This window comes from Sus scrofa, chromosome 15 (assembly GCF_054392235.1).
Source record: "Sus scrofa isolate SSC_HxYL_T2T_F1_AM1 chromosome 15, Sscrofa_HxYL_maternal_Yorkshire_Landrace_v2.0, whole genome shotgun sequence".
Taxonomy (NCBI): Eukaryota; Metazoa; Chordata; class Mammalia; order Artiodactyla; family Suidae; genus Sus; species Sus scrofa.
In genome coordinates, this window is record NC_139397.1 from 73,619,023 (window position 1) to 73,636,505 (window position 17,483).

The following is a 17,483-nucleotide window of genomic DNA, read 5'->3' on the forward strand; positions in this document are numbered from 1 at the left end:
AACATTAAATCTGCAGAAAAAAAAAGCTAAGAACCATCCTGATTTAAATTGTAAATTTTCAAAAGGACCAAGAACAGGAAGAACTGGAGGTAAGAGGAGGCTGGGCTGAAGTCTGTCTGAGAAGTGGTGAGAACTCTGCCTCTTCTTCCCTACCCACACTGTGGGGTGCACTGCCCCTCCGCCCCAGCCCAGTGAACTCTGCACATGGTCCACTGGGGTCAGCCAGCACAATGCATGACCAGGATTATACCAGATGTTAGGTGGCCAAGCGTATCCCAGTCCACTTCTCCCTTATGGCTGAAACAGCCCTGGCAGTTGAACTTAAATCTGTTGACAGAAAGTGGGAGGAGAACTCTAATCTCCTTCAAGGGTCCAAGGATAAGTTAGGCACATGGTTTTGATGAAAAGAATGAAGATATCCCTGGAAGTGATGCTGGCAAAAACTTCCTATTAAGGAACTCTTGGAGATAATTTACAATATTGTAAAGACAAAGGGTAAAATGTCAGGAGCAGATCCAAACTGAGAAAGGAGTACAATTTACCAGAGCACAGAAGTTGCTCTGTACCAGAAGTTATGCAGTGTGAACAAGGCAAGCACTGTTCCAATCACACTCGTCCCTTGGTACCCACCCTCCAGCAGATACCAAAAATCCATGGACCCCAAAACCTGTGGAAGCTCAGATATAGAACCCTTGAAGTTCCCTGGTACCTAGCAGTTAAGGATTCGGCCTTGTTACTTCTTCGGCTCGGGTTCAATTCCTGGTCTGGAAACTTTTGCACGCTGCAGGTGCAGGCAAAAAAAAAAAAAAAAAAAGATGTGGAATACGTGGATACAGTACTCCTGATCAGCTTTTAGAAAGAAATAAAATACTTTAATTCTCAGCGTACTAGGTAAATTTTAGTTTTAGGTCTAAAGATAGGACCACTGGGGGCTTAAGGATGGGGAGCAAATCACCCTTACAGTAGACACAATTCAGAGCTTCCAGCCAGCTTCAGTCTTTGCTCCTCATCATGAGCAGGCAGCCAAGCATATCACATATCCGAGGGGGCTTTGGCCAGTGCAAGATAGATCTGTACAATCTGGAAGATGCAGAGGCTAGCCGAGAAGAATAAAACCAAAAACAAGAACACATGAACAAGACAGATACTGTCAATTCCATCTTCAGAGGACAAAAGCAAAACTGCATCCTTGAAATAGGAAGGCAGTCCTTCATAAAAGGAACATTTGGAGATCAAGAGTACATCCTGAAGTGTGATAGCAGAAATCAAAAACTCAGTGGAGTAACTGAAAGGTAAAATTGAAATCTCTCAAAAGTAGATCAAAAAAATAAGCAGAAAATAGGAGAGAAAAGACCAAAAAAGAAAAAGAAAAAAAAAAAATTAAAGAACTAGTTCATGAGATCCTATTTCCAGATACCGGGCTTTCAGCAAGACAGTTCAGAGAAAAGCTGGGGTGGGGGGGCGGTCACTTAAAAATAATTCATAGAGGGGAGTTCCCGTCATGGCAGAGCAGAAACAAATCTGAGTAGGAACCATGAGGTTGTGGGTTTGATCCCTGGCCTCGTTCAGTGGGTTAAGGATCTGGCATGGCCGTGAGCTATGGTGTAGGTCACAGACGAAGCTCAGATCTGGCGATGCTCTGGCTATGGTGTGAGCCAGTGGCTACAGCTGCAATTTGACTCCTAGCCTGGGAACTTCCATATGCCAAGGGTGTGGCCCTAAAAAAAACAAAAACAAAAAAAATTTAAAAAAGTAATTCATAGAAAGTTACCAAAACTCAAGGGTAGGAGTTTCCTGATTTCACAAACCATGAAATGCTCAGCACAGTAGACGAAGTGGACACAAACATCACCAAGAGAAAATACTTTAGAATTTCACAGCACTTTACACAAAAAGATCTGTCCTCTTCCCACACTTGGTCACCTCCAGAGGCCCTTCTGCTGCTGTGCCTTCTGTGATTGCCTGTTGTCATCTGAGTCCTCTGAAACCTGACCTCTTCTCCAAGTATGGCTTTTTGCTTTAATTCTAACTGGGCTCTTTCTCTTTTTCCCCAGGGTGGTGGCTGTCTCTCCCCCCACCCCACCCCCATCCCTTCCTGTCACTGGGCCTGGGGCTGGGTAGATCATTGCCACTTTCAGGCCATTCCTTCTCAAAAGCAGATGTTCTTTCTCATCTGTGTTTATAGTTCATAAAATCTGCAATTGAAAAAGCAGTTTCGCATAACCAGGTTAATCCAGACATGCTGAAAAGTTTTCCAGTTACTGAATCAAATACCAGTTTTTATATATTTATTTGTTTATTTATTTGCTTTTTAGGGCCACACCTGCGGCATAGGATGTTCAGCTAGGGGTCAAATCGGGGCTGTAGCTGCCGGCCTACACCACAGCCACAGCAATGCCAGATCCAAGCTGCATCTACGACCTTCACCACCACTTACAGCAGCGCTGGATCCTTAACCCACTGAATGAGGCCAGGGATCAAACCTGCATCCTCATGGATGCTAGTCAGATTCGTTTCCGCTGAGCCATGATGGGAACTCCAAATACCAGTGTTTAAATTCAAGTTAATTTAAATGCAATATTGTTAAATATTGCTCATCACTTGCACTTACCAGCTTTCAGGTGCTTCATGGTACCATATGGCTGGTGGTTACCTTCCAGGACAGGGAGGCTCTTGGGGCTTGATCAGATTCAGGTTTCATTTGGGGGCTGCGTTTGTCCTTAGAAAGTACCTAGGGTCTGGCTGTCACACTGTCTTTAATTTGAATGTTTTTTTTGGTTTTTTTTTTTTTTTTGGTTTTTTTTTTTGTCTTTTTGCTATTTCTTTGGGCCGCTCCTGCGGCATATGGAGGTTCCCAGGCTAGGGGTCGAATCGGAGCTGTAGCCGCCAGCCTACGCCAGAGCCACAGCAATGCAGGATCCGAGCCGCGTCTGTGACCTACACCACAGCTCACGGCAACACTGGATCGTTAACCCACTGAGCAAGGGCAGAGACTGAACCCGCAACCTCATGGTTCCTAGTCAGATTCGTTAACCACTGCGCCACGACGGGAACTCCTTTAATTTGAATGTTAACAAATGTTTTCTCAGCTCTGGCCTCCCAGTTGCTGGAATGCCCTCCCGCCTCTGCCCTCCCTCAGCAGTGCACACTCATTAGCGCTAGCAACTTCATCTGTGCTCCATATTCCATAGCCTGCCCCTCTTCCCACTCCAGCAAGACCCACCTGGGAGCCTTCAGACTGCTGGTCAATCTCACGCTTTGACTTGTCCTCACTGCCTTTCCTGGGTCAGACTCTATGGTCTGTTGCAGTCATTTCCTTGCATACAGCCTCGGCTCCTCACACTGTCAAACCAGGGTTAAGTCCAACTCATTTGTGTCATGCTTCTTGCATCTTTGCAGAAGACTGAGGCAGGGAGCACCACGTCGACTGACACTGAGACCTCACAGCAGACCAGTAGAGTATGCTTTCGCAGACCAGCCTTCTAGATACTGTGACCTCTGCTCCCCCCCAGGTGTCCACACCTCCTCCCCCACACTCACTTGTAGTTCATGAACAGAAACAACCAAAAGAGAACTTCACAAACTTTTTGTCATCTCTTACCTGTCAGCCCATCCCCTACTCCGCCTCCATCTCTCAGTACAAGTGAGCACTCAGGACGTCTCACTAAAGCTCCTGGTTGCAGCCCTTCTCACCTGCTTGAGAGCAGTGCTCCAGCTCTCCTCCCTCTCTTCTTCTTTATCAGTTTCTTGCTAGTGGATCATTCACATAAAAATTATAAACTCGCTGCCATTTCTTCCGTCTTAAAAAAAAAAAATCCTATTGAGCCACTTTGTTCCACTATCTACCCCACGTTTTTTTTGTCGGGCCTATTTAAAAAGAAAATAAAGGAGTTGTCTCTATTTGCTGGTTCCTCTTCTTCCAGCCCCTTTTTTTCAACATTTTCACTGCACAGACAATGTTTGTACAGTGTAAAGAGTTAGCACAAGACAAACACAACATACAACCACTGTATAGGTCAAGAAACAACATTACCAGCACCTTCTCCCAAAGGTGACTAGCCAGTTTGCTTTTTACCTTACCAAATTGTTTTGCCTCTTTTTGAGCTCCCATAGAATCCTGTGTTATACATTTTTTGTGTTAAGTCTGTCTTTCACGTGGTTTGGGGAGATTCATCCACATTACTGCATGCGATTGTAACTATTATATTATTATATAAAATGCCCTTGTATAAGAATACCATAGTTCATCCTTAGGTACTTGGTTTTTTTCCATTTTCGGTCCATCATGTTGTTTTGATGCATCGGTAAACACATTGCTGTTATGTACCTTGGAGGGGGTTTGCTAGGCTCTTGGCTGTGCTCATGTTCAGCTCCAGCAGAAAATGCCAGCAATCTGTCCGGGATTTTATAACCATTTACAGTTGCCAGCAGTGGGGTCGCTGCCTTTGTCAACATTTGTTAATCAGCACTCTTTTTAAATTTGGTCATTCTGTGGGTTCATAGTGACGTATCTCATTACGGGTTTTGGGGGGGGATTATTTTAGGGGGCTGGGGTAGAATTGGTCTTGCTTATTTAATTTTATTGTGGGAAATTTAAACATAATACAAATTTGAGCATATGAATTTATATCCATTGTCCAAGTTCAATTATTAATTTATTAACTCATGTTTTATCTGATGCCCATCTGCCCCCTTCCACCAAATTATTTTGACGCAAATCCCAGGGAACACATCACTTCATTTGTATGCATTTCAGTATGTGTTTATTGAGAGAGAAATTTTTTTTTAAAGTACTAACCCTTTAATGTTTTCCTTCTGCTCACGTTGGGTTTTCTCTGTTCTCTCTCTAGTTGCTTTAGGTGTAAAGTTAGGTTTTCTTGTTTCCTGAGGTAGGCTTATATTGCTATAAACTTTGCTGTTAGAACTGCTTTTGCTGCATCCAATAGGTTTTGGATTGTTACGTCTTTGTTGTCATTTGGTTCTAAGTATTTTTTAATTTCCTCTTTGATTTCTTCAGTGATCCATTGGTTGTAACATGTTCAGTCTCCACATGTTTGTGTTTTTTACAGTATTTTTCTTGTGCTTGATTTCCAGTTGTATAGCATTGTGGTTGGAAAAGATGCTTGATATGATTTCAGTTTTCTTAAATTCACTAAGGCTTGATTTGTGGCCCAGCATGTGATCTATCCTAGGGAATGTTCTATGTGCACTTAAGAAGAATGTGTATTCTGCTGCTTTTGGATGGAATGTTCAATAAATATCTTTTAAGTCCATCTGGTCTAATGCATCACTTAAGGCCTGTGTTTCCTTATTAATTTTCTTCTGGATGATCTGTTCATTGCTGTAAGTGGGGTGTTAAAGTCCCCCCACTGTTGTGTTATTGTCAATTTCTCATTTTAAGGTTGTAATAGCAGTTGCCATATACAGTAAAGTGATTATTTTAAGGTCTGTTTTGTCTGATATGAGTATTGCTCCTCCAGCTTTCTTTTGATTTCCATTTGCATGAAATATTTTCTTCCATCCTCTCACTTTCAATTTGTATGTGTCCCTAGAACTGAAGTTGTCTCTTGAAGACAGCATATATACAGGTCTTGCTTTTGTATCCATTCAGCCAGTCTATGTCTTTGGTTGGGGCATTTTGTCCATTTACATTTAAGGTAGTTATTGATATGTACGTTCTCATTACCATTTTATTAATTGTTTTGGATTTGGATTCGTTGGTCTTTTTTCTTCCCTTCTCTTGTTCTCTTCTCTTTTGCTTTGATGACTATTTTTAGTTTTGTATTTGAGTTGCTTTTTCTTATTAATATGTATGTCTATTGTAGATTTTTGGTTTGCAGTTACCCCAGAGTTTTGCTATAGTAGCATGTGTATACACACACACACACACACACAAGATTGTTTTAAGTTGTTGGTCTCTTAATTACAAGTGCATCTCCAGTATCCTGCATTTGTATCCTCCTCTTCTCATGATTTCTGGTTTTGGTAGCATATTTGTGTATGGATGACTTCCTACCTTTACTGTATTTATGCCTTTACTGGTGAGCCTTGTCATTTGTAATATTTTTATTTCTAGGTGTGACCTTTTCTTTTCCACCTAGAGAAGTTCCTTTAGTATTTGTTGTAGAGCTAGCTTAATGGTGCTGAATTCTCTTAGCTTTCACTTTCTGTGAAGCTTTTGACTTCTCCTTCAAATCTGAATAAGAGCCTTGCTGGGTGGATTATTCTTGGTTGTAGTTTTTTCCTTTCATCACTTGAAGTATATCATGCCACTCCCTTCTGGCCTGCAGAGTTTCTGCTGAAAAATCTGCCTATAGCCTTATCAGGGTTTTCTTGTATGTTATTTGTTTCTTTTCCCTAGCTGCTTTCAATATTTTCTGTCCTTAATTTTGGTCAGTTTGATTAATATGTGTCTCAGGGTGTTCCTCCTTGAGCTTATTTTATATGGTACTCATTGTGCTTCTTGGATATGAGTGAGTGATTCATTTCCCATGTTAGGGAAGTTTTCAGCTATTATCTCTTCTAATATTTCCTCTGCCCTTTCTCTCTCTTCTCCTTCTGGCACCCCTATAATATGGATGTTTGTGCATTTAGCATTGCCCCAGAGTTCTCTTAGATTGCCTTCATTTCTTTTCAATCTTTTTTCTCTTTTCTCTTCCATGTCAGCTATTTCCACTACTCTGTCTTCCAACTTGCTTCCTTGTTTTTCTTTCTCCTGTATTTTGCTGTCAGTTGCTTCTAGTGAATTTTTTATTTCAGTTACTGTATTTTGCACCTCAGCTTGCTTAGTCCTTTAAATCTATTTCTTTGCTAAATGTTTCTTGTAATTTATCAGTTTTTGCCTTTGGTTTATTTCCAAGGTCTCGAATCATCTTTGCTGTGATTAGTCTAAATTCTTTTTCATGAAGGTTAGTAATCTCCAGATCACTTAGCTGTTTTTCTGTGGGTTTTTTTTCTTATTCCTTTATCTGAGTCCTAATTCTCTGCCTTTTCATTTTGTATAGATTTTTGGTGTGGTCTCCTTTTTGCAGACAATAGAGTTGTAGCCTCTTTTGCTTCTGATGTCTGCCCACCCCCACCCCACCCCCTGACCCACCTTGAGGCTAAAGTTGGTACAGGGTCTTGCTGTAGGCTTCCTGACAGGAGGGACTGGTGCCTCGACTGATAGGTGGAGCTGATTCTTATCCCTCTGGTCTTTGCTCTTGGTGAGAGTAGAAGCAGCTGTGTGTCTGGGGGGGTCCTTAGGGCAGCTGATGCGGGGGGCTGTGTTCCCACCCAGTTTTTTGTTTGGCCTGGGGCTTCTCAGCCCTGGTGGGTGGGGCCAGATTCTTTCAGAATGGCCACATCCAGAGGAGTTCATGCTGATAATTATTCTGAGACCTTTGTTTCCAATGTCCTTCCCTCACAGTGAGTCACAGTCACCCCCTGTTTTCCCAGGAGATCCTCCAAGAAGTGCAGGCAGGTCTGACCCAGATGCCTTTGGAGTCACTGCTTTGCCCTGGGACCCAGTGCACATGAAAGCCTATGTGCGCTTTTCAAGAGTAGAGTCCCCCTGTCCCATGGAGCTCCTGTGCACAAGCCCTATTGGCCCTCAAAGCCAAACGCTCTAGTGGCTCCTCCTCCCAATGCCTGATCCCCAGGCCTGGTAACCTGACATGGCACTCAGAAATGTCACCCCCATGGGTGAGTCTCTGGGATATAGTTACTTTCCAGTTTGTGGACCCCCCAATCCTGGTGTTGCTTATAGCCCTTCCTACCGTCTTAATGTGGCCTCTTCTTTATCCTCTGGAGTAGGATATCTTTTCTGATAGTTTGCAGTCTATTTGGTTGAAGGTTGTTCAGCAGTTGGTTTTACTTTTGTTGCTTTTATGAGAGATAGTGAGCTCCAGTCCTTCCACTCCACCATTTAATCCCATCTCCCCGTCTCCTTTCTGCCATAAGGATACCAGTCATTGGATTAGGGCCACTCTGTGTCTAGAGTAATCTGTTTATAGGGGGCCACATTCATGGCATGTGGAAGTTCCCAGGCCAGGGATCGGACCCATGCCACAGCCACTGCAGTGACAACACCAGATCCTTAACCCACTGTGCCACAAGAGGACTTCTAGAATGATCTTATCTCAAGATCTTTAATTAAATTTGCAAAGTCTTATCTCTTTTACGTTGGTAAGTATGAGGGATAGGATCCAAATGTGTCATTTTAGGAAACGCAACTCAACCCACCACCCCCATTGTCTAGTTTCACTTGTTATTCTCTCCTCATTTTCTCTAAGTTGTTACTTGAATCTAAAGGCTTGGTTCGATTTACTTTATTTTTTCCCTTTTGGCAAGACTTTTAGTAGTCTTTTACCAGGAGGAATATGATGTCTGGTGGTCACCCTTTTGGAGATGTTGGCTATCCTGATGATCAGGGTCTGGACCCATGAGGAAGTTCCCTGGTCGTCTGGCAGTTAAGACTCAGCACTCTCACCACTGTGGCCTGGGTTCAGACCCTGGTGTCGGAATGGAGACTCCCATATCAAGCTGCCGCAGGCAAAAAACAGTACATGTGTGTATTTGGACCCGTGAATGATTAGACATTGCAAAATGGTGTATTCTGGCTGTAGCCATTTTCTCTCAAACCAGCTCTCTTTTAGCATTTGCTTCCACAGCTCTGATATTTCAGGATCACTGGTGACTTCCACATTGCTAAGCCCCAGTAGTTAGTTATCAGTCTGAGCCACACATGGCCTCTCTCCTGAGTGCCAGTTGCTCACCAGCTACTTTGATCAACTTTTTTCACTTGGCTTCCAGGTACTTGCTCAGGTCAATGTAAGTACATAGATGTAATAATGACTATAAATCTAAATGGACTTGAATATTAATGTTAAGTAGAAAGGAGCTGTGGTAGAAGAAGGAGCAGGTAAGAGTCACAATAGTTGCTTCCTAAAAAGAGATGGGCAGGAAGCGGGGAAGGGTGGCAAAAGGATCTGCTGTATTTTGTTAAAAGCTTTTTAGTACTGTTTGGCTTTTTAAGTAATATGCCTTTATTACTTTGATAAGATTTTTAAGTAACTCGCAAGGTAGTGCTTTAATTTTGCCATAGGTACACTTAACACATGTGTAGTTCTTATCCTTTAATGCCCTCAGACTGTTGTATTCTGGGTTTGTCTCTTGTCTCTTTCAGAATGGCAGTTCGGAAAACCCTTATTCCTCCTCAGCCTCCTGAAGTGGCGAGTCCTCGAGTGGAGAGTTCTATGCGGAGTACGTCTGGGTCACCTAGGCCTGCAGGGTGAGCACATAACTGGAGACAGGAAAGTCTGATCCATGTGACACATTTCACATAATTTGCCCCTGTGCATCTTTTAGAACTACTTTCTAGCTGTGTTATCTGAACACATTTCTCAAACTCTCTGATCCCTATTTATTACCTCATTTGTAAAATGGGCATACAATAACATCTACCTCATAGGATTCTTGTTATTTAAATGAAATGATGCATATAAAGCACTTAGAACAGGGCCTGCCTTATAGTAAGCACCAGTTATTTTTACTGTCAAAAATGGCATCATGAAAATAGTATATGCTTTTTTCTTTATTCTTTGTCTTCTTAATTCCAAAGGTATTATTTTGGAAAAGAAAATGAGGTAATATAAAAATAGTTAAAGTATGGTAGTTCCCTGGTATTCTAGTGGTTAAGATGTGGTGCTTTCATTGCTTTGGGCCAGGTTCAACCCCAGGTGGAGGAACTGAGATCCCTCTTCAACCCGCTTCATGCCATGGCCAAAAAAATATCTGTATATAAAGCATAAAGTGAAAATCATTGTCCTGTTCTCCACCCATTTCTCTAGTCCCACTCCCCAGAATAATACTGATTGGTTATAGTTGTGTTAAATATCTTTCAGTATCTTTTTCTATATACACATGTAGATAGGTTCATAGATTCTTAAAAACAAGATTTTGTTGGTTGCTTTATATATTCCATTTTTTTTTCTCTTTGCAACCACATTTGTGACATATGGAAGTTCCTGGCCAGGGATGGAATCCAAGCTGCAGCTGCGGCCTGCACCACAGCCATGGCAACATCAGATCCTTAATCCACTGGCAAGGCCAGGGATCAAATCCATATCCTCACAGAGATACCAGGTCCTTAACCTGCTAAGCGATGACAGGAACTCCTACATATTTCATTTTTTTTTTTTTTTTTTTTTTTTACTTGTATTAGTAATAGCTTTCCATGTTAATATATTTAGACCTACTTCTTCATAAAACTTCATTCAAAAAAAAATTGTGGGCCGTTCTCATTGTGCCTCAGCAGAAACAAACCTGACTAGTATCCATGAGGATGTAGGTTCAGTCCCTGGCCCTGCTCAGTGAGTTAAGGATCTGGCATTGCCGTGAGCTGTGGTATAGGTCACAGACACAGCTCAGATCCTGTGTTGCTGTGGCTGTGACGTAGGCTGACAGGTGTACCTGATTCAACCCCTAGCCTAGGCCCCTAGGTGCGGCCCTAAAAAACAAAAAAAAATTGTGACTGCCATGTGTGTGCCAAGTTTTGGAATCTAGGGATATTGGAATGACTGAAACAAAATGCCAATTCTCTTTAACTATCTAGTGAGTATAGAGTATGTGAAGAAAAAGAAAGCAATGTAAAGGGAATGTAAGTGATGGAGGGAAGGGTGATGACTTTTAGAAATTTGTCTGAGCAAAAGTTTAAAGAGCATAAAGGAGTAAGTCACATGCTCCCTGATGTTAGACTGTTTCAGGCAGAGGAAGGAGCCGGAACCAAGACTTTGATGTAGGAGAACCTGCAGTCACCACTTTGCACACTAGCACAGCAATGTAAAAATAACCATGCAGATGGAAACTGTGCATGCTTATTTATGGTTGTTCCATGACCTTAAAAACACTTGTGAAAATGATTTTAAAAGAACTCTCCTACTGTCAGTTTCATTATATAGGGAAATGAAAAAAAAAATAGTAAAACTAAAATTTACCTAGTACACTGAGAATTAAAGTGTTTTATTTCTTTCTAAAAGCTGATCAGGAGTACTGTATCCACGTATTCCACATCTTTTTTTTTTTTTTTTTTTTTTGCCTGCACCTGCAGCATGCAAAAGTTTCCAGACCAGGAATTGAACCCGAGCCGAAGAAGTAACAAGGCCGAATCCTTAACTGCTAGGTACCAGGGAACTTCAAGGGTTCTATATCTGAGCTTCCACAGGTTTTGGGGTCCATGGATTTTTGGTATCTGCTGGAGGGTGGGTACCAAGGGACGAGTGTGATTGGAACAGTGCTTGCCTTGTTCACACTGCATAACTTCTGGTACAGAGCAACTTCTGTGCTCTGGTAAATTGTACTCCTTTCTCAGTTTGGATCTGCTCCTGACATTTTACCCTTTGTCTTTACAATATTGTAAATTATCTCCAAGAGTTCCTTAATAGGAAGTTTTTGCCAGCATCACTTCCAGGGATATCTTCATTCTTTTCATCAAAACCATGTGCCTTAACTTATCCTTGGGATCTGGGTGCACTTTTTATAGCAGCATCCTTATCTGTGCTAACACCAGATAGCTTAACATTAATCAGATTAATCCTGACTCTTGAAAAAAGTGAATCCAGCCTTTATTGGCTGTAAGAGGTTATTATTTAAAATTTTCCTTGTAATTTCCATCTTTTTTCATAGTGTCAGTTAATTCATCACTTCACTGTGGATGATTGGGTTGTTGATGTTTTTACTGTCTTCAGTCCAAAGTAGAAGTAAATGCTCCCATTTCACTATTGTTGCCTTTTGCTCCTACTGCAGTTTCAACTAAAACATTATATGAAATGACTTTACCGCCTTTTTTATATTGATTGGGCTTTCTCAATATGGTTCATATTACAGCTTCATACAAGCATAGGTCTCATCCTGTCTTCTCTTTGCTATTGCCATTTTCAGATCTTCCAGTCACATCCCATTTTACCTATAGAATTATCGCTTTTTTTTTTTTTCTTTGCTGCATTTTCATCTTTGTTGACCAGTTCTCTTTCTCTTCTGATCATTCATTTTGGTAAAATCTCGCCTGGGTTTATCTCTGAGAAATGAGACAGCACAACTACATGCTTTGCTGTCTACATGAACTGAGCTACAGATGTGCAGTGCCCAGTCACCAATGTACTTCAAAAGAAGTGGTTATGATGTGCACATCTGTAAGTTACAGAGCAATTTGTGGCCTGAAGAGCTAGCAACAGAGTTTGCAGTTAATATACTGTAGTACCTGAAATGTGAAGAGTGTTGGTGGGGACTGGTGGGATATAGTTACACGTGTAGATGTGAAGGACACACATACAAGTGTTGTGGGAATTGAGCGCTGCCTTTATATGAGAAACAAAGAAGGAACTGCAAAGGAGAATAGCCTGGAACAGGAAGGGAGTGGGGATGATTGTACAGAATAGTTCACAGACGTAATTGTGTGTGCTGGCCTTTGTGGGCCGTTCACAGTCCTTTGGATTTTATTCTGAATGAGACAGGGAGCCACCAGAGGGCTAAGGCGTAGGAGCGACATGATTTGAGTTATTTCTAAAAGGTTTGCTCTGACTGCTTTGCTGAGAATAAACTGCAAGAAGAGTAGAAGCAGTGAGACAAATGAGCAATGGTAACACCTTAGATTATTATCTTAGAGGCTTGGACCAGCATGGAGGTGATAAAAGTCTTAAGAGTTAAGATTCTGGATATGTATTGAAGCTACAGCTGTTGGAATTTTCTGAGTAGAGAGAAAGGAGAGGAGTCAAGGAGAGCCATCCATTTTTGCATGCGCAACTGCAGATAAGAGATTATCCTTTCTGGAGTTCCCATCATGAATGTTGCAGGTTCGATCCCTGGCCTCGCTCAGTGGGCTAAGGATCCGGCGTTGCCGTGGGCTGTGGTGTAGGTCGCAGACACGGCTCGTATCCCAAATTGCTGTGGCTGTGGTATAGGCTAGCGGCTACAGCTCTGACTAGACCCCTAGCCTGGGAACCTCCATATGCCACAGGTTCCGCCCTAGAAAAGACAAAAAGACAAAAAAAAAAAGAAAAAAAGAAAAAAGAAATTATCCTTTCTGAAGTGAGGAACCCTGTAGAATACCGAAGTTGGGGGTAGGGATCAAGAGTTTGGTATTAGCTTTTACATTTCAACTGTGGATGTCTGTGACTTCATCCTCAGTATACTCCCAAATCTGTGCTGGCATTGAATGGACAAAACACTATACTGGTGAGGTTTTCCTACTAAATATATTTTGAAGTGTTATTTTCCCAACACAAAAGAGCTTTTCTTCTCAGTGTAACAAAATCAAAATCCTATGTGTATCAGTAAATAGACAAATTTTATTTATTTCCACTTGATGAGTTACATTTTGTATAAAAGTATACAAATAATGGGTTTTGATTTTTTTTCAGTAGAAAAAATATTGCCTTGATGGCATATTGTGATATAACACTAATTGCTTGTAGCACAGTTAAATGTCAGTATTGAAACCTAATCAGTAGCTGCAGTCTTATAGATGCAAACAAATGTTTACCAAGAATGTATTTTGTATACAATACTGCAACAAATATGCCGAAGAATGAGCGTATATTAGGTGGATGTACTGTTTCTAGAAACCACAAACTAAGAATGATGGAATATCGGAGTTCCCGTCGTGGCGCAGTGGTTAACGAATCCGACTAGGAACCATGAGGTCGCGGGTTCGGTCCCTGCCCTTGCTCAGTGGGTTAACGATCCGGCGTTGCCGTGAGCTGTGGTGTAGGTTGCAGACGCGGCTCGGATCCCGCGTTGCTGTGCCTCTGGCGTAGGCCGGTGGCTACAGCTCCGATTCGACCCCTAGCCTGGGAACCTCCATATGCCGCGGAAGCGGCCCAAGAAATAGCAACAACAACAACAACAACAAAAGACAAAAAAAAAAAAAAAAAAAGAAAGAAAAGAATGATAGAATATCAATGTAGTTTAGTATTTACTAATTTTCCTTTCCTCTTTATTTACATAGGGAAGTCATAGGAATTATAAATTCAACTTGAGTAAAGTTTAAAACTATATATTTTATGGGAGTTCCTATCGTGACTCAGTGGTTAACAAATCCGACTAGGAGCCATGAGGTTGCAGGTTCGTTCCCTGGCCTCGCTCAGTGGATTAAGGATCCGGCGTTGCCGTGAGCTATGGTTTAGGTTGCAGACACGGCTCGGATCCCGAGTTTCTGTGGCTGTGATATAGGCTGGCAGCTACAGCTCTGATTGGACCCCTAGTCTGGGAACCTTCATGTGCCGCGGGCGCAGCCCTAGAAAAGACAAAAAAGGGCAAAAAGAAAACCAAGAAACTAGGAGTTCCCGTCGTGGCGCAGTGGTTAACGAATCCGACTAGGAACCAGGAGGTTGCGGGTTCGGTCCCTGCCCTTGCTCAGTGGGTTAACGATCCGGCGTTGCCGTGAGCTGTGGTGCAGGTTGCAGACTCGGCTAGGATCCCACGTTGCTGTGGCTCAGGCGTAGGCCAGTGGCTACAGCTCCGACTCAACCCCTAGCCTGGGAACCTCCATATGCCGCAGGAGCGGCCCAAGAAATAGCAACAACAACAACAAAAAGACAAAAGACAAAAAAAAAAAAAAAAAAAAGAAAACCAAGAAACTATATATTTTATGATAAAGGGCCTTTAACCTAAGATGGCCAGAGGACTGACATTATATATTTACTGTAAAGAGAATTATAAAAGTTTTGTCTTTTTTTTTTTTTCCTTAGGGCCACATCTATGGCATAGGGAAGTTTCCAGGCTGGGGATCAAGTCCAGCCTGTGCCACAGCCACAGCAACACCAGATCTCAGCCTCGTCTGTGGCCTATACCACAGCTCATGGCAAGCCAGATCCTTAACCCATTGAGAGGGGCCATGGATTGAACCTGCGTCCTCATGGATACTAGTTAGGGTCATTACCACTGAGCCACATAGGGAAGTCCGAAAGTTTTCTTTTTCTGATATTAAAAATTGCTAAATACTTGTTTCCATTAACTTCAAAAAAAAAGTTTGGTTTTAAATATTTTATTTTGAGATACTTGGTTAGACACACCCAAATGGAGATGTCATTTGGTACATAGTTGGATATATAATCCTGAGGTTTGTACAATTCTAGAATTGATAGAGGTCTGTGCTGATAGTTAAGTTTTGGGAATTAAAGCAGGTGCTGGCATTCCTTGTTCTATTGTACTTTGCAGATATTGCGATTTTTGCAAATTGCAGGTTTGTGACAGCCCTGCATCAAGCAAGTCTGTCAGTCCATTGTTTTTTCAGCATTTGCTCACTTTGGTCTCTGTGTCACATCTTGGTAATTCTCACACTATTTCAAATTTTTCATTATTATTGTATCTGTTATGGTGATCTATAATTAGTAATCTTTAATGTCACTGCTATGATTCCCTGAAGACCCAGATAATGGTTAGGTTTTGTTTTGTTTTTTTCAGCAATAATGTATGTTTTCAATTAAGGCATGTATGTTGGAGGTTTTGTCTTTTTTTTTTTTTTTTTTTTTTTTTTTCTTAGGGCCGCTCCCGTAGCATATGAAGGTTCCCAGGCTAGGGGTCTCATCGGAGCTGTAGCCGCTGGCCTGCACCACAGCCACAGCAACACCAGATCCAAGCCATGTCTGCGACCTACACCACAGCTCACGGCAATGCTGGATCCTTAACCCACTGAGCAAGGCCAGGGATCGAACCCGCAACCTCATGGTTCCTAGTTGGATACGTTAACCACTGAGCCATGACAGGAACTCCTGTTGGGGGTTTTTTAGCTGTAATCCACACTTAATAGACTATAGTAGTGTAAACATAACTTTATGTGCACTGAGAAACCAAAAAATTTGTATGACTCGCTTTCTGGCAATATTCACTTTATTGCAGTGGTCTGGAACCACACCTACATTATCTCCAAGGTACATTGTATATATGCTTTAACATCATGAGAGTGGAAAAGATCCCATTGACAGTGATTATAAATAAAGAATAGAAGTGATACAAGGATCACATCTTAGGACACTCCCTCTTTAAAGGTCATAAAAATGCAAAGGCAGAAAAGGAGACTGTATTCCTTTGCTCTGTGATCTTCCCAGATGTGTTGGTGCCTTAAATTCCTCAATTAATGAATATTTGGGCTATTTCCATTTATCACAATGATCAACAGTACTGCAGTGAATCTCTTTATCTTTGAACCCTTTTGTAAACATTTCTCTGGGATGTATTTCTGGAAGTAGAATTGATGGGTCAAAGTAAACATGCAGTTTAAATTCTGACTTCCAATCACTCTGCCTTTTACATTCTCATAAAACATGTGTTTCCATTTTCTCCACATTCTTGCCAACACTAGCTATTAAATTTTATAAATGTAATACTTTATTTTCCATTGTTTTTTAAAAAAGTTTTGAACAAAGTAGCATATGGAGTTACTTTTTAAATGATAGGAAAAAAGTTAGTTCCTGAAGGTGAAGGACACACTGTAAAGTACAAGCATATTTCTTATGAGCAGTGTGTGCAGAAACTTGGGTGAGATGGGGCTCCTGTAGACTCTTGCCTGGGCTTAGTATGCTTTAGAGAAGCCAGGGGAAAGGGGCCCACACAGACATGCAGTCTGGCCTTTGTTGCAGTAGGCAGTCTGTTTCTGTGGCACTTGAAAAAAGAGAGCATTTGGATTGTCAAAAACAACCAGCTGAAAGAGCAGTCTCCCCACACTCCCTGCCCAAGGAAAAGGAATCAAGTAAATGACTGATTTTTGAAATAGCCCAGCTCTTTCACTGATGAGTAATAACAGAAGGATTGATGTGAAGATAATTAAAAGTAGGAAAGAAGCAACTAAATATACTAATGTGTTCACTAAGAACACTGACCAGAAAAAATTTACAGGGGATAGATGAAATTTATAACAAGATATTTGACTGTGAATATAAATTTCTTAATGAAATAACCATCACCTCTATGAAAGAAAACACAAAGGTGATATCCAAAAATTTCCAAGAATAAATAAACAAAACATAAAGAGATGACAGATGGATTGACAGAAGTCAGTAAAGCTCTAGAACAAACCATCAGAAAATGAAGACAAAACAGAAAAGTGTAGGCACAGAGGACAGAAATGAAAGAAGTGAACAAAAGGAAACAAAGGTAAAACAAAAACCTATACAAAACATACTATGATACACGTAAGATCAAACGTATGTTATCAGTGTCTCCGAACTCAGTCTTTAACTTTAAATTGATGGCATGTTAATATTCTATCATTAATATATTTTCTAAGTTGTACACAAAATATTGGTCTATTGTATGGTGTCAGCAACTTAGATTCAGTGAAATACTGAAATAGAGTGATGCTGTGTAGAGATGGTGATGGCTGGGTTAGAGCAAGAGGAAAGAGATGTCTCAGTACATCTTTTGAAACATGAATAGTAATTCAGACAAAACATTTAAAAAAAAGTTGGAATATTATAAAACAGAAAACAGTGCACTTAGAAAGTAAA

The 17,483-nt window shown here is 41.3% G+C and overlaps 1 protein-coding gene across 47 annotated transcripts in view; it reads left to right on the top strand.

Moving 5' to 3' along the window:
• The window catches only part of SAP130 (Sin3A associated protein 130), a 96,412-nt gene that overhangs the window by 49,921 nt on the left and 29,008 nt on the right, over positions 1-17,483 (top strand). For 28 of the 47 annotated variants that reach the window (XM_084998534.1, XM_084998539.1, XM_084998535.1 and 25 more), the window contains one exon: positions 9,167-9,271. In XM_084998534.1, the coding sequence (XP_084854660.1) occupies positions 9,167-9,271 (105 nt within the window). Of the gene's footprint in view, positions 1-1,709; positions 3,899-9,166; positions 9,272-11,089; positions 11,162-17,483 lie in introns of those variants that run through there. The other 19 variants (XM_084998529.1, XM_021076320.2, XM_021076319.2 and 16 more) reach the window with 2 other exon arrangements.